Consider the following 17,209-nt stretch of genomic DNA (forward strand, 5'->3'; position numbering starts at 1 on the left):
GACACCACATATATATAAAAAGACACTTATGCCAAAGGGCGTTGTAGCTGCCACCATGCATGCGTAGCTACCACCATGCATAGGAAATCGCCTCTCAGTATATTAATTCAGGACATATAAATAAGTTAACTACAATCTACCGCCACTAAAATATGACATGTTTGGCATATCAGTGCAATATGGCATGCTTTCTCACTTTGGTAGAAATTGTTTTGCTTGCCCTGCCTAGACTTCCGCTTATGCCCTAGGCGACGCGTTAGGCCATCGCCTAGCGCCTAAGTGGGCATCTCCAATAGTTTGTATGTTAGTTTGTTGGTAAAGTATGTCATGTCATCAACCAACACCTTAACATACAACAACTTCAATGGGTTGTATCTAGTTTGTCCAGTAAGATGGAAGATAATAAATAAGGTGCTCTCTCATTCTACATTGGAGATTGTTTAAGAGATGTTGGTTCATGTACATACAACCTTCCTCTCTTTCCTCATTTATTATATGCCACATCATCAAAAATTCTATGTGGCAAAGTCTACCAACAACTATTTTATAACCATTGAAGATGGCCTAAGCGCCTCCTAGGCACTGCCTTTTCCAATAAAAAGTGCTATATACACGACACAATGCACACGATTCATGCACGATACTTAAATCCAGCCGGACATGCACATGATTGAGAAGGGCACCAGCGGCTGGATTAGCACGTCGTGCATAGATCGGGCAGCACTGTCGTCTGAGTAGCAGTTTCGTTAATTGGTTCAGGTTTCAATCCCCGGTACAAAATCAAAGTATATACATGGATAGTTCCGTGTTGTGTTATGTATACGTACTCTCGCGTAAGCAGCTGTGTTGTTGCACCCGCAGGGCTATACCCGAAGGATACACACGATCGACACATGAATTAATCACCACACACCTGCAGATGCTACTGCGTACAGTACATACCAACGATCGAGCAAAGTAATCTGCTCAGAACATGAAGAACTGGTGCTTGTCCTTGCCACTTCTCCGGCCCCCGCGCGAGGACGACACCGTCGCCGACGAGGACGAGGGCCCGCCGCCGTAGCCGGGGATGCCGCGGAAGCCGATGTTCTCGACCGCGCCGACGGTGTTGAAGAACATGCGCTTGTTGAGCTCCTCCACCAGCGTCCGGTGCAGCAGCTGGCTCCGCACGTCCACCATCGACCGGTTCCTCGTCATGCGGCCCTGCTGCCTCCGCGGCCGCCCCTCGTCGCCGCCGGCGTCGGGGCTCCCGCGGTGGTGCCGCGGCCGGCCGGCGCGCGACGACGACGACACGTCGTGTCCTGCTGTGCCGCCGTCTCCTGGGCCGAATCTGGTGGCCTTCACCTGGCCCGTCTTGGAGACGCCAGGCTTCTCTTCGGGCTGGGCCTCTTCGGAGGAGTAGTGCAGCGCAGAGCGCGTGGAGCTCGTCTCGTCGTCGTCGCTGCTCACAGCGTAATCTAAACCAACCACAAGAGGACACGTGTCATGGCTCAACGAAGGACATCAAAACGACAACAAAATTGCAACTAGTCAAAGATAGGGAAATATGTGCTCCATTATGCTGTCCTTTCGTCTTCATCAAGGATGACATGACTATGATATATCCCATTTCCATATGCTGGGACGTGACATAAAATATGTGCTTTTTATCATGTCAAATGGAATGCTAGCAAATGAGCATATGTAGACAGCGACAACCGCGTGATGAGTATATGCATGCCAACACCACATGCAATGGCCACAGTCGCGGATGCATAGACATAGCCCATAGGTACATAATTTTCAATATGTCTTGGACACTGATAGGGTCTTTGATATGCATGCTAATCATCTGCCTGGTAAAAGCGTGTTACTGAAAAAATATGAATTTTAGATTACGGAAAAATCGTTACAGACCTAATCGGTACTGTTTTACTTTATTATTAAGCTACATGAATGTTTTTGTATCTATTAGTTGCCACAAGTTTCACTCCACACTTCCTAAAAAGTGTAACATGTAGTTTCAAAAAAAAAATGTAAGCATGTAAGAGCACGCGCAATGCTTGGTCCTTATGTAGACGCTTGCAGTAGAAAAATGTATCAAAACTTCAAATTTTCATGTTAGTGCCCTCTCTTTCAACGCGAGCAGCTAATATAGGTAATACATGCACTAATAAACTCCAGAACCTGTGGTCATGACCCCTAAGTATTTTACCTCCTAATGCAAAGGAAAAAGGCTAAAGATGGACTCCATCTTTTGTGATGATGCCACACCAATCGCAGAATTTCTTGACACAATTGTTGATTGGCTGGGAATTCTATCGTAGCGCCTTCTGCTAGCCCTATGCGTTGGGCATTCCCTAATAAAGGTTTAGTGGAGTCGTCACATCATACTTACTTCCTCTTTTTTCTAAGCAGATCTAAGCAGAATATAGAAAGATCAAATTTGCATTATGGTTGTCATTTCTTAAAACTTCTCCACTGTGTGCCTTGATCGCTTCTTAAATCTAAACGAATTTTTCAGTCCATTGTATCATCATCTAACTATCATCCACAACACACAAATATAACATGACTCGAGATTGCATTAATATTTCACCTTTGTGCTTAATACTTGTGTGCAATCTAATTTAGAATTCATAATGTGTGATCTTGGATTACTTAATACAAGAAATTTAGGTAATAAAGAATCCACAAACCCGTACTTTCTAGTATGTAACTATGTTAATATATTGTAGCAACTAAAATTGTACTTCAGATTTATATTGTAAAACTATATCTATGACAAATGCAACAATACTAGTTTCACATAACCAATGTAGTAATATACCAAATGTGCCATGTGCCATGAGTCTTCTAACTACTGATCAGATCAAGTAAAGTAGCATTGCGATGCTGACATATGATCACAAGTCAAAAAGACTGGAGTTAAAATTACGCACCTTGGAACCAGCCACCGTGGCCGCCACCTGATGTTGTCGGCCCTGTGCCACAATGAGACCCGTTTGAAGAGGTCGGGGAAGAGGAGAGGTAGTAGAAAGGAGGCTGCTCCTCATTGTCGTCATTATCGGCGTACGTGTAGTACTCCTGCTGATCATCACAGCCGCCGCCGACCCAGTCCGGTACCAGCCTCATGATCTCCTGCTCGATCATGGCGGCGATCTCTGAGGGGTCCCGGTCGGTGATGTCCAGCTCCTTCACCATCTCCCTCGCCACCTCCGTCGCCGTGTCGCCGGCGATGTCGAACGGGAAGTAGATGTTCCTCGAATGGCCTGATCACATGAACAATTAACCTTGTCACCTTGTCAGGTCAAGACTTCCATGTACGTACGTACTTGCATGGGAAATGTTGCAACGGCTGAACGTGTACCTGCTTCGTCGACGATCTGGACTTTGAGGAAGATGGTGTCGTCGTCGGTGTTGAGCTTGCCGGTGATGGTCATGTCAGTCCTTGCTGCCACCGGCTCTGCCTCCTCCGGATTATCGTTACGGTCACCGGAGGTGGGCAAGGCAGGCAGCAATGGCGGCGGTGACAGAGTCATGGTGGTGTCCTGCGTGGAGAGGAAAGGGTCGAGCAGGAGCTCCTGGGCGGAGGGGCGGTGGGAGGCGGGGACGAGGCACCTGCCGATGAACCTGCGCGCGTCGGCGTCGTCGACCCGGTAGAAGGCGTCAGGCAGCTTGCCGGAGGTGACCTTCTTGTAGATCTGCGCGGGGTTGGAGCACTCGGCGTAGGGGTACTCGACGGTGAGCATCTCGAGCATGCACATGCCGAAGGAGTAGACGTCGACGAGCTCGTCGTAGTCCTCGTCGTACATCTCGGGCGCCATGAACTCGGGCGTGCCGATGACGCTGTGCGCGGCCTGGGCGCCGCGGAGCACGGCGGCGAGGCCGAGGTCGCCGATCTTGACGGTGCCCTGGTGGCCGTTGACGAACACGTTGTCGCACTTGAGGTCGCGGTGGATGACGGGGGGGTCGTGGGCGTGGAGGTAGGCGAGGCCCCGGAGGATCTGGCGCGCCCAGCCGCGGACGGCGCGGAGGCTGACGCGCGGGTACCGGAGGCGGTACGCGCGGAGGGTGCCGGAGGAGAAGAGCTCGGTGATGAAGTTGAAAGTGCGGCGTGGGGCGCCACCGGCGCAGCCGCCGCGCGGGGACGGGGAGGAGACGGAGACCCACGAGGCGTGGAAGGCGATGATGGCGTCGTGGCGGAGCGTGCTGAGGAGGTGGACCTCGGAGTACATGCGCTGCAGCGCGTCGGGGGTGCGGAGGACGTCGGCGAGGTTGGCCTGGTTCCACGCCACCTCCACGCCGCGCACCTCGTCGAACCCCCTGTACACCGACTTCATCGCCCCCTTGCCCAGGAGCTCGTCGAACTGCATGCATGCATCACATTTCCAACACAGATCAAGCTTCACATCCATCAGCCCCAAGAACAACACTCATAAATCAAAATAAATGTACTAAAGTCGTACGAAAGGTGCGGCAAGTAATATGAATCGGAGGGTGTAATATTATCCGTGTGTGTTCTCAGGTATAAATTACATTCGCAATTCAAATTAGAATTCACACTGCTGGTTGCACATAATATGACCATTAGTGCTCCGTTATGCCAATTTCATGTTAACAAGGAAATAGAATTAAAAGAAAAACCAGTGCGTGCACTAACAATACAACTAGTGTACACAACTGTGGAGAGAGCACTGAGAGGACAAACATGAGTGACCGCTACAACTTCATCCACTGAGAAATAAAGGTGAAGGATATCTTTGGGGGATACTGACAGGGCATATTATCTCGTTGAAGCTTTCAAAGCATCTCATTATTGGCATATTGACACATGGAACAATCCTCGCCACCAATCCATCACTCGGCAACCAGACCCAACTTAGCCCTAACCTAACTAGGGATCTCCAGCAAACACCAACTCTTGCCTGATATAATTGGATTAACTGGAAGAGAACTCACAATGGAATTCTCACCTTCTAAAACTAATGGTCCACCTTGTTCAACTATATGACCGGTATAGAAATCTGTTGATGATGTACTTGAAAGCAACAATTTTTATGATTGTTTGCCTGTAATAGGATATACTCGTCCCGTCCCGAAATTAGTGTCGTTGATTTAGTACAAAGTTAGGACGAAGAGAGTACTATATACTACAAATCCCGTGAGCAAATGATTTAGTACTCCCTCCGTTTCTTTTTAATCTGCATATGAGATTTGGTCAAAGTCAAACTTAGTAAAGTTTGACCAACTTTATAGAAAAAAAATACCAACATCTACAACACTAAAGCTATATGTTATGAAAATTAATTTCATGATGCATCTAAAAATATTGATTTCATATTGTGAATCTTGATATATTTTTTTATAAACTTAGTCAAAGTTAATAAAATTTGACTTTGACCAAATCTTATATGCAGACTAAAAAAAACGGAGGAAGTAAGTAAAACTAGTAAGCCTAGTTCTATTTGCATATACAGTATTTAATTAGTATTCTTTTTTGCGGGGGTATTATATTAGTATTCAACTGGCTAGTTCATACGAATGATTTCAGGCCTGCTACCGCACAAAGATAAATTGGCTGTAAACATCTTGTACGTAGTCGCCAACGGGTAGCTGAAATTCATCAATCAATCTTGCATATACTCCAATTGATAACTACTTAGTTTGCCAATTGGTGGACATGTACGTACGTAGTTAGCCACTGAATAGCACACGTAGTTTGACTGTAAACAAATACGTATAGAAGATGTGCAGCTAAGCTAGCTAGCCCTAGCAAGGCAACAAGAGCCAAATGGACATGTAAAGAAAAGAAAAAGGCACAATAATTGTGGCCTTGTTTAGGGTAGCTCCCAAGTGCACATCAACACGGAATCCATCCTTGATAATTGAGCTAAACATTTGAAAGCCCACAATCATATTCAGTTCATGGTATAGTTGTAAGCATGTTTGACTCGAACCTAATCTAATCTAATCACAAGAACATGTTCCTAACAAACAGAAGAAGAAAAAAAAAAACTAAGAACTTGAAGCTTGAGAAATTGAATGTAAGCAATCTGCTAATTGGTTATTATGACTGATTTAGGTTGCGCGATAAACTTAGCTGAAGCGATGAGGCAGAAGAGATGGAGAGCTTACCCGGCCGTAGCGACCAGTGGGGTCGGTCTCGACGTATCCATTGTCGTTGTTCCTCGCCGCCGGTGGCATCTCCGGCCGCCGCGGGCTCGACATGGCTTGACTACTGCTGCTCTACTAGCTTAGTACTAGGCTCGCTGCGGCTGTGTGGATGGATCAGTAGGTGATCCTGCTGGCGGCTAGCTTGCCGTCGTGATAGGTGAAGAAGACGCCAGAGAGGAGGCGCGAGTCGTCGATCCGCCGCAGCATGATCCACGCCGCCGCAGACGACGACGAGGTGGAGGACGCCCCCGCAGCCGCAGCGTCGTCCAACCACGACCGCGGGCTGCTCATCTGACGCCGACAAGGACGGGGCGGTAGTAATAGGAGGTGGCAGGTTGAGTGCTGGAATTGGATGCCTCCGATCGCGCACGCGCCGGATCAATCATGCACGCATGTCATGTCATGTCAGGTCCAGAATAATCGTCATGGCAGGCAGGCAGGCAGGAGGAAGAAGAAAAGGCGGAATTTTTCTGGCCTGTGGTCCGGACACTGCCAGAGAAGGAAGATTGTTTGGGGCTACAAGGATCTGAACCTGAAGAATCCATGCCTTGAAAGCTCCATCTGTGGACAGATGACAGATGCAATTCGGAACTTTGGTGATGATGAGGACGAGACGGATAGCGGAGGATCGTAGAACGGTTTGGAGGCTTGTGAATGGGATGATTCCCTCGTGGATATATATGCTTCTGTTACTCTGCTTTTGGAGGGCGCTGGGGATTGTAGTCGTTGCTTCGTAGTAGTAGAGATAAATCTGGTGTGGGTAGGTACCCCCTCCGTTTCAAATTACTCGTTACAAAATGAATATATCTAGATGTATTTTAGTTTTAGATACATTCATTTCTACGACAAGTAATTTAGAACGGAGGATTCAGGCTCAAATGGACAAAATGTGTCCGTCTTCCTCTCCTTGTGTACTTTCTCTGTTCCTATAATACGAACTATATATGAATATATATATATACATATTTTAAAGATCTGTCTAAAGCACTAGTTATTGCACATCTAAATAATTCAACTAAACTAGAAAGAAAAAAAATGCTTGCATAAATCTTAGTGTAAAATCAATGATGTAGGATTTATACGTGCAATAAGCACGTCTAGATGTGCTTCTTTTTTTTTTTGCGCAGACGTCTAGATGTGCTTTAGCAAAACTAATATTCAAAAGTATAGATTCACTTATTTTTGTCCCGTGTGTAGTCCATATTGAAATCCCTAAAAGAGCCTATATTTAGAAATGAAGAAAGTGGAATATATGTCTACATGGTTCTTAGTTGACTTTTACATGAATTATTACTGTATGAAAGTTTGGCATATTCCCTGTTTGGTTCCATTTTGGGATGGAGAGAACTAGCACGACATGTAAACCTCTTCCCTGGCATGTAAACAAAGGAAAACTCTATTATTAACGATTTGACCCGGACCAAACTTAGCTTTATTGCGCTGGTAGGGTCTTTGAGTTTGCGGGATTATTCGTTTAGACCAATAAACTATTTGTCAGACCAATACTAGACCATTTGCTTTTCCTCTCTCATTATTTCAGGATTCTAAAGAGTCATTTTCTTGCACAACATCCCAAACCTGGGCCTGAAGACGCTTTCTCCACTCCTCCTACGACAGCGACCTACTCAACTGAATGCTTAAGGGTGATCACCTTCCGACTACGTGTTAGGTTATACATAATCTAATTAGGATAAGCTACCACGAATAACATAAGCTAAGGGCCTGTTTGGTTCCAAATAAGTCACCAACTTATAAGTCGAAAAGTGAAAAAAGTGACTTATTTTGCCAAACAGACCCGACTTATAAGTCACCCCAACTTATAAGTCATAAGTTGCTCCACCCCAACTTAAAACTTATAAGTCATCCCTTTTTGCGTGGGTCCCACCACCTACATGATGTTGATTGGTGTGGAAAGGTGACTTATAAGTTAGGTGACAACCAAACAGGCGTGACTTATAAGTCACTAGTTTTAAGTCACCTGACTTATAAGTCGGGTGACTTATTGAAACCAAACAGGTCCTAAACTTGGCTATGTCGTAGTAGCAAATTAAGTGTACTCCATTAGACACAAACATCTCTTTGACGTTCGAGTGTTCGACATACGAGTAGTTTCTTTTCCTAATGCAATTTTTCGCGCATTTGGGAGAAGGTGCAACTTGTGTTCTTACACTGGTGCTTGGTTTTTGACCATTCGAACTATCGAAGAGGTTATGTGAGGAGCCAAGTTTCGTCTACTTACATAGGATAGTAAAACCAAATTGGGACTTCTGCTTGCGTCAATCAAACTGAGCTCTAGAGAGAGAAAAAGCTTTGAAAGGATGGACTCTAATAATTGAGCTACCAAACTTTATTCTACTCCCTCTGCCCTAAAATATAAGAACGTTTTTAACACTACACTAGTGTCAAAAATATTTTTATATTATGGGACGGAGGGAGTACATGTAAGTACTTCACCCACCAAAAGAGCATATAAAAAGGGGCATAATTGGGAGTTCAAAACAGCCAGAATTCAAGGTACGATCGCATCATTCTGCAAAAATAATTGTCATCCGCATGGAAATACATATTAAAAATAACATTATTGAGAGAAAGATAGTGGTTTTATTTTTGACCAACTACCCGACTGAACATATCGTTGCATCCTATCCAAACATGTCACTAGACAACATGACTCGGATTCTTCTAGTTGCATTTTGACTTTACGCTTGAAAGCGACATGATATCACCACACATTTCTGCCCTACACACTCGTTTCTATGCAAAATCACAAGCAAATCATACTCAACATCATACCACCTTTCCCAGCATGAAACAGAGCTAACAGTAGAGCATAATGATGTTACAAATCTAAAATAATTAACAACAATGACAAGGCAAGGCACAACACGAGCAAAATTTCTTTCCATGTATTAACTGCAACTCCAAAATCTCACATATGCAACGCCTATCATTTCTAGGCAGCTAATGTTACTTCAGGCAAGGGGTCTTTCAGTTGCAAGTCAAGACCCAGACAGATTAACACTACAAGAGCGAGCTCCCGGGCAATCCTCGAATGCTCACAAGGTAAAAACGGAATGTCTAAACTATCTCTTTTTCTCTCCTTTTTCTATCCATCTTTGCATCCTGTTCCCCACTCAAGGGGAACGCCAAAACTTTAAAGAAAGCGAAAGGAAATATAAATTTTTGCCCCCAAGTATCTACAGTTCTACATGGCACAAAATGTCCTGTTTTCCAGGAGGGGTAGGGGCTGAAACTTCAGTTACTGCAGGGCAAGCTTGCATTTGTCGCCGCCGCATAAGGTGAATCTGACGACTGGAGAACCAAGTTAGGATGTACATGACGATGCTTGACTAGAAGAGAAACCCTCTGCTATGGCTGCACCGAGTGTGCGCCACATATCAGTATCTTCCGGTTGAATCAGAAAAAACAACAGCTTTGCTATGTGGTAAGCCATATATGGCGTCAACTGGATAGTGGTGGGAAATCACCATTGTCCTTGAGATGATATGGCTTAGTATTCCTGCAAATTGTGTAGTGTAGGATTATTAAGAATTGTAAATGTTGAAAACACATAATAAATGAGTGAAGTCACACAGTGAATGTGGTAAAACCAGAGAAAAGGAATGCATTTTCAAGCTGAACAGATGTGATCCAAGGTTAACACTAACAAAATGGACGGTTTCCATATTACTCCCTCCGTCCCAAAATAAGTGACTCAGCTTTGTACTAGCTATTTTGGGACGGAGGGAGTACAAATTAGTGTTCTAGTGTGGTTTTCACGTGGCCGTATCAATATTTTTTGCTGAAGCTAAAACCTAACACTGACCTTAATTTCTGTTTAAGAAACTAATAATTGTGGTGTGCCTCAATAGTCATTGCTGTAAAATAGTAAAGAAATAGGGATTAGCTACACGTCCCTCTATGAAACAGTTGACGTTATTGCTTTTAATTACTAAAAGGATGCATCTTACTTACCTCATAACATTAGATCTATAACCCGTTCCAGGATTTTGTCCAGGAGAGTTCGATCTCAGGGTTGAAGAAGGTTTAGTGTCAGAAGCAGAATATGGTCTGTTAGCTTGATTTTGGGAAGCACTCCTAACTTCCATGTGCAATGCCCCCAAGGTCCCAAACTCAAGTTTACTGTCATGTGGATGAATAAAGCCCCTTCCATGAATATTATCCTGTGTAGAATGGGGTGATGGAGTTGGTATCTTCAACGGAGAGGGAATTCCTTTATCATTTGCAACAGGAACATAAATCGGAAATGGTGGCTGTTGCCTCAATTCCTCAGAACGTGTCATATCTGCAGGCATGTCCACCCTACCATAACGGTGATGCTTTTGATAATTATTTCGAGGGAAATAATTCTTTCTTTCCCCTCGTCCAGTGGGTGGTGCCTCCATGCACAAATTCTACAATATCCATCAAGCCAGACAACTCAGATAAAAAACAAGATAGAGCGGCACAAACGGCACAAATAGTGCCTAGCCTTGAGAAAGTAAAACTGTTCTGTAACAGAAACATAAAACTAAGAGGGATATGTTCATGAATATGTATTTACAAGAGATATGGTAGCTCCAGTATCACTTTAATTCAAGCACAGGAGCATTAGTAGATTATTCTTGCAAGCATTTACATGCATGATACATGGAATAAAAAGGCATTTGGGTTAATACAAAATTCAGTTTATTCGAAATGCATTTTCAAGTTGTACAAGCAGAATAATGGACAAAAAAAGGGAACATACTGGGTCGGGGAAGTAGGTGACTGCTCCATGAGGTTGCATAGGATCCTCAGTGCGATAAAACGGCTTTAAGAAGAAGTAGCTAGGTGAATAAGGACCAGGGGCCATTCTGTTTGCACTGGGATATCCATAAGCATTTTTTCTGTTATGACCATTCAGTGAGTGTTTGTTCTGATATTGTACAGGTGGTGGGGCAAGCATTGGATAGTAAATTGGATGAACTGGATAGTCTTGATGGCAACTCTGTGAATAGAGGAGATTGTTAAAATTTGTTCTGTAGTCCCCTGTGAGATCTGATAAATTGTCAATGGTGGCACACCGATCACCATCCACCTCTTTGTACACCTTTGTTGACATCCCATTGCTCACACTAACTAAAGAACTAGTTACAAGATGTGAAGCAGATTTCATTTCCTGGTGCTCACCGCTAGAGCTATGTTCCTCCTGCTTCAGAGACCCATGATTATCTGAAATGTTGATACTACTGAGCTGATAAGATAGATCCTCACAGGGATTACTGTGTAAAGGTGGATAACCCTTGTTGTCTCTTTCAATGTTCAAGTTCACTGCAGTGCCTTGCACATCTGGGCGTACCCTGCCGAGGTTTCTCTTCAGTGTGCTCCTGAAGAACTGATTGACTTCATCCACAATAGAATTGGCAGGAACTTGAAGGATCTTTCCGAGCTTCCGGGCACCAAGATCAAAAGCACTGCGTATTCTGTAAAAGTTACCTGGGCATTCAGTAGTCGAGTTAGGCCCAGGAAATAAAATCAAACTAAGGACTATGTCCATGAAGCGGTTTAGTGCACATAAGAAGAAAGTTACGTGTGTTGATCAAAACAAGACCACAAGTACACACACAACAGACAGCCATTCAACAGCACATTTGCAAGTGAGCTTAGTGGAACTGCATGATTAAATGGCAAAGAGTTTCCTTGTACACAAACCTTAAAATGAAATCCTCTAGCCGATAGAAGCCAATTGCATGCAACAGCAAGCAGTGGGAAAAGCAAGACAGTCAAAACAGCACTAGTTGCAGTAAATCAGTTAGTAGTGAACTATAAGAGGAATTCGCTCGGAAAAGGTCAATGAAGGAACAGAAAATTGGGACAGGCACATATTAACCATAGAACTCTGGACGTGGGAAGCCCATTTCGGCCAGTCATTATGCAAACTAAACTATCTGTGATGCAAGTACATAAATTAGGGGCAAAGAAGTCAAGCAACACTTTTCTTTGAGTGGCAGTGTCAACAATGAAAATATGACATGAATATGAAATCAAGAACAATTTCACATCACAACAAGCAAGTTAGCACATCAGCTTTTCCTAAATTCCCTATAGTTGTGACATAGTTAAAAGCATAATCATCCTTTGTACCACCAAAATAAATGATCTAGAGGCAGAAAACAGACCTTTGCTGACACTGCGCCCAAGATTGTTACTCTGCTTCAATGGATCCACTATGTTGAGAAATTTTCGAGGGAACGGGCGTGTATTTCTCTCATTGTTCCTAGGGGGGGCAGTAAACATTTGAGCACATTCTCTTAGAAACTTCTCCCGCTCAAGAAAACAATCATCATGAATGCCTGGTGAGTCGGCTGTGCAAGAAAAGCTATGTGATTAGCAATTATAACACAAAACATTCAATCATACACAAAGATCAGGCTGTGTACACTTACTAACTAGCTCAGGTAGGGAAGACAAGGAAATAGGACCATGTAAGCTTATAGCCCTATTATCCCAGTCAAACTTGCTATAATAGTCCAGAAACCTATAGAGTACCTGCGGAAGAGCAGATAGTGATGTCACCCTTGTGAGTGTGTGCATCCTAAAGGAGCTTAGAAATGTGACAAACACAATCTTTACAAATGTGGCACACAAAAATTAAGTCAGAACTTACAGCTAATGGACCATCCAAAGACTCATGGAAGAGATGGAAGATATATAGCACTAATGTCTCCAAGGCATAGGTAGAAATTAGACCATGGTGGGCTCCAAGGATGCGGCTTTCATAATAACACCAGGCTTTTATAAGCACTATACTTCTCTTGAAAAGGTGGGTTTTTTCAAATCTTTGATCCACCTACAAAATAAGGTGGTTACAAATATGTCTGGTAACGAGCAGACTGATAACAAGGAAGTTTTTTTCCCAGGTCCTACCTCAGAAGGAAGGGAAAGGGAATGATAGATGATAGATCTGCAGTTTCAAGAAAGCAACCAAGTAACTTGTGGCAACTTTGAAATATTACCTGCTCTAGAAAACAAAGCGTATATAGTCCACCAATCTGATTAAATGAGATGTCGACAACAATATCTTGGACAAAGCATTTGACTAGCTTGACCTGACATCAGAAAGGCACATCAGTTGAAACATCCTGATGATAAAATACTAACAATATGCGGCAACATGTACAACAACAAAATGTGTTCATAACAATGACATGAGATAAGACCGCTGATATGATTCTCCATTATCTCTTAATTAGGTTCCATTTGTTAGGCAAGTTAGGCCCAGGAACGAGATTAGTTGTGTAAGTTGACTATATAGTCTACTCTGGCCAATAGTATGAATAAAGTATGCAAAGATTAATTTAGTATCTCATCCCAGTTCTATCCTCGTTCCGCTACCCAATCAGGGGGCTATTTGGCATCACGGCTAGTCAACCCAGAAGACCATCTCCCACAGCTACCCGCTCCAGGTCAATCCACCGCCAAGCATCCCACCACACGACATGATCACAGTAAACAATTCCTTTTTATCAATATGAATGATATATAAGATAATGACATTCTCATTGGTTTCATATGAAAAGATGAATACTTCTGTTGTTCTTCCCCCAATTTATGGTAGGACAAGAATGATATCAACAGTTTGGTTAAATCACAGGAATGTCATTACCCAGCCTTATATAACATACTTCAAAATGAGCATTCATAAGAAGATGGCAGCTACTATGTGAATAGACAATTAGTACCCCAAAAAAGAAAACTAAAACAGAGAGCAATTCGAAGGCGCACCTCAGCATTTATATACTGGACATCTTTGATTTCAAATTCAGCATCTTTGCGCCGCTCTTCTGATTCCAGAATGGCACGTACCTCATTTGCCAGGCTTTCATCAGAACATGTATAACCGAAAGCAGCCAAGTCAATATCTCCATCAGGAAGATATGTTTTCAGTGGAACGGATCCAAATGGAAAGACCTGGTTTGAAAAAGGGAAAAGGGTTAATTCTGTACTTCTATAGGCTGTCGAATTATTCAAGATAACCATTAAAAAAATATCAATCTCAGTACAGGAATAAAAGCACAAGCAATAATTCTTTTCCAACTTTGGTACACAATTACAAACAAAAAATTGTGATTTCATGGTTTTTCTCTAATGCCATCTCCAGAAGTGACAGTATTATTACCATTTCAACATGTGAAATAGTATGAAGCGTAAAGCATATTGAGCATACCAAGCAAAGTGCCATCACATTTCACTGATTTCCATGCAGAACTTCAATTATCCCTACGCGCCAAGTAGACTATTTATAGCAAGTTCTAACTACATTAGCCAGATATCCCAGGGAACAATGATCCAAGACACCTAACTAACTAATTGTGTAACGAACATGTACATAACCCTTCCTCGGATACAATTAACTATATGCAGAAACATGGTTTTATTGCACGCACAAATATAGTAAGATAAGGGCATTTATCCAAAAGGATCATACTAACACGAACAAGATATGGAGGCCCAAAATGGTCACTAAGTTAATTTATACCCAATCCTCCGACCCAAGACTGACAAGTCATTGATCAATCTGCACTTGTCGTAAATAGATAGTAAAGCAATATGATGAGGGAACTCGAGTGCATGCCCGACAAGGGGCAATGAAACATTCATGGCCAATAAAAACTCGACATATAAATAATGTCAGGATTCCAAATATAGCAACAAGTATATCTCTTTGATGGCATTGGCAGCGCTAGCACGATCACACTGGAGCCAGAGTACACCTAAAACGAAACCGGAAGCATGGTAACCATGAAATGAGTAGTAGCAATATGCATCACAGGTTATCCTGGCAACAATTCCATGACCTAAAGGATAAATCAGAACCGTACGGAATCCTCCTAAAGGGCTCCCGGGCATATAACAGGGATGACAATCAAAGTTGTCACGCTGCGAATAGATTCGCAACTACACACCTGCGCGCCTTGCACATGTCCGTCATGCGCAAAGCAAAGGAATTGTAGGGTTTGTTGTGCAGCGGGACAGTAAGGAAAGCATATCGAGTAAAAATTGGAGCATGCGGGAAATGGAGTAACTGGTACCGAGCAGCCGACGGAACACTTGACGAGGCGTTGGATGTAGTCGACAACGGCCGCACGGCGCCCCTCCGAGGCGACGGTTGGCTGGATCCGGCACATGACACCGAGCGCGGCGGCCTCGAAAGGCGCCCATGCGTCCGGGGAGATAGAGGAGGGGTCCGGGTTCGCCAGCGCATGCTCGACCTCGGGCACGAGCGCCACCGAGCACTCGTCGATGCCGACCATGGACGCTGGAAGCCCCCTGCACACGACTTCGCCGGAGGAGCGAAGCGAGCGCCGCTGGAGAAGAAAACGGAAGCTTGGGGCGACGAGGGAGAACCGCTGGAGACGGCGAGGGAAGGACAGCCCCGACAAGCAACTTAAAGTGGATGCTAGGGTTCGACAGAGGTGATCGTCGACGAGGGTGCAGTCGCGATCTGCGCGCCGCCGGCGAGGGGAGGGGATAGGGAGAACCGGGGTAGAGGGAAAACAAAATTAGGGATTTCTATATCATTTTTATATGTGAAGGAAAACAAAGGTCAGCCTTTTTTTCCTCCCTCCCTGCCTCCTCACACATCTTCCCTCACGATGTCCTCTTCCCCCTCTTCTTTCGGCGAGTGTGCTTTGAGCTCTCGTTGCATCATCGAAAGACCTTGTTGAGGTTTAGTTTAGGGTTTATGACACAACCTTCCAAGGGCACGAACCGCAGTCTCGCTCTTTCAAATCTTTATTGCGCGCGAAGCCTTGCCCTAGGTCGTTATTGTCCCTGATGATTCTGTGGCGCTGGGGCAATGTCAAGGGAGTGGCGAGGGCGGTGATCGGTAACAGCAAGGGCAGGTGGATTAATGAAGGAATCTTTCCATATGGAACCGATGACACACGCTACATGATTCAATGTCTACAAGGTAGGGGAGAGAGGGGGAGAAATCGGGTCTTATAAAGTACTAGGTACAAAAAGGGAAAGAGTGAAAAGAAGGCGCGAAGTAGGTAACCGCTCACATGCCTCGCGCCCGGATGGACCTAGATGCAACGAAGAGCGTGGTCACTTTTCTTTGCCAACCATCATCGGACCACCATCATGCTAGCCAAGGTGAGTGTATCGTGGTGGTGCGGCTGAGCAGCAGCATAGTGAAGAAAAGAGCGCATCCGCAAGAAAGCAGCGACAGAAGGAGGAAGAAGAAGTGAGGACGCAAGAGCGTAACCTCTCCCCCTCTCGGCCCATTCCCCTTTATAGGTGGACAAGAGGCGATACGGCAGTAGGCAATCCCCATCATGTGGCAGGCAAATCCCCTTGTATCCCAGTATTGCCTGCGGGAATTGAGAGGCCCGCCATTATTGCTCGCGGGAATCAAGGCACACGCCTTCGGGCGATGGGATGTGGCCTAGGTGGGCCTGTGCCCACTCCTACATGTCACTTTGACCGGCAGGTTAGATTTGACACGCAGTCCGACTTGACTAGCTGAAGAGGCCGGTCTGGTCTTACTGACAAGACTGAACTAGCAAATTTGACAAGTGTTGCGCGGGAATTCGGCCCGTGAAGGTCGGTTGTGCTAGGAATTTCTCTTTGTGTGGGTTGGCTATCTTCGTCAACAATTCAAGACCGAAGTGGTTCATCTGACTTCAAAATCAGTACGTACATAGGAGGTCGGTGACGAACAATTGTTGTTGAGGGAGCTTCGAAGAACCAGTTTCAACCTCAGCATGCGAAAAGGCGATGTTGCGGTTTGGTACTGGTCGGGATGCTGCCAAGCTTGAAGATTAGTCCAGGGACTACTGGCAGTGTTAGTGAAAGTGCAGAAAAGCGCAGATCCCTCGGTAGGGTAGCGAGCGTAACCGAAAGTACAAGAGGGGTGTTCGCACGGGGAGTTGGCCCAGGTTGAGGCCCTCATGGTGAGGTAATATCCCACGTCCTGCTTTGTTTTCTATCGATGTGGGAGCACCTTGTGCAAGGGGGTATAAGAGGATGATGAATATGTCTACTGATGACCCACAAGTATGGGGGA

General features: G+C 44.6%; 2 protein-coding genes across 3 annotated transcripts; both read right to left on the bottom strand.

Moving 5' to 3' along the window:
* Positions 1-741: 741 nt before the first annotated feature.
* Positions 742-6,797, bottom strand: LOC125508750 (probable serine/threonine-protein kinase WNK8). Its single transcript, XM_048673535.1, has 4 exons — positions 6,118-6,797; positions 3,350-4,349; positions 2,922-3,251; positions 742-1,457 (listed from the first exon to the last, which is right to left on the bottom strand). Exons 1-4 carry the CDS (start codon positions 6,208-6,210, stop codon positions 967-969), a joined length of 1,914 nt encoding a protein of 637 aa, XP_048529492.1. The 5' UTR covers positions 6,211-6,797; the 3' UTR covers positions 742-966.
* A 2,245-nt stretch (positions 6,798-9,042) lies between these two features.
* On the bottom strand, positions 9,043-15,722 carry LOC125508751. 2 transcript variants are annotated; one of them, XM_048673537.1, is made up of 10 exons: positions 15,231-15,722; positions 13,924-14,109; positions 13,155-13,247; positions 12,806-12,988; positions 12,585-12,687; positions 12,318-12,503; positions 10,907-11,634; positions 10,132-10,571; positions 9,983-10,034; positions 9,043-9,676 (listed from the first exon to the last, which is right to left on the bottom strand). In XM_048673537.1, the coding sequence occupies exons 1-9, from the start codon at positions 15,450-15,452 to the stop codon at positions 10,022-10,024; spliced, it is 2,154 nt and encodes a 717-aa protein (XP_048529494.1). In that variant the 5' UTR covers positions 15,453-15,722; the 3' UTR covers positions 9,043-9,676; positions 9,983-10,021. The 2 variants fall into 2 exon arrangements, with proteins under 2 accessions (XP_048529494.1, XP_048529493.1); XM_048673536.1 differs by lacking the exon at positions 9,983-10,034 and having other exon boundaries at positions 15,231-15,721.
* Positions 15,723-17,209: the final 1,487 nt, after the last annotated feature.

This window comes from Triticum urartu, chromosome 5 (genome assembly GCF_003073215.2).
Source record: "Triticum urartu cultivar G1812 chromosome 5, Tu2.1, whole genome shotgun sequence".
Lineage (NCBI taxonomy): Eukaryota > Viridiplantae > Streptophyta > Magnoliopsida > Poales > Poaceae > Triticum > Triticum urartu.

Excerpts from the sequence above, each read along its gene's own strand:
- LOC125508750 (XM_048673535.1), bottom strand. The coding sequence starts at position 6,210 with ATGTCGAGCCCGCGGCGGCCGGAGATGCCACCGGCGGCGAGGAACAAC. Across the intron at positions 4,350-6,117 it reads CCACTGGTCGCTACGGCCGG|TTCGACGAGCTCCTGGGCAA; the intron begins GTAAGCTCTCCA and ends GCATGCATGCAG. Across the intron at positions 1,458-2,921 it reads CCACGGTGGCTGGTTCCAAG|ATTACGCTGTGAGCAGCGAC; the intron begins GTGCGTAATTTT and ends TGGTTGGTTTAG.
- LOC125508751 (XM_048673536.1), bottom strand. The coding sequence starts at position 15,452 with ATGGTCGGCATCGACGAGTGCTCGGTGGCGCTCGTGCCCGAGGTCGAG. Across the intron at positions 12,504-12,584 it reads TTCCCTACCTGAGCTAGTTA|CCGACTCACCAGGCATTCAT; the intron begins GTAAGTGTACAC and ends TTTCTTGCACAG. Across the intron at positions 9,677-10,131 it reads TATAGATCTAATGTTATGAG|GAATACTAAGCCATATCATC; the intron begins GTAAGTAAGATG and ends CACAATTTGCAG.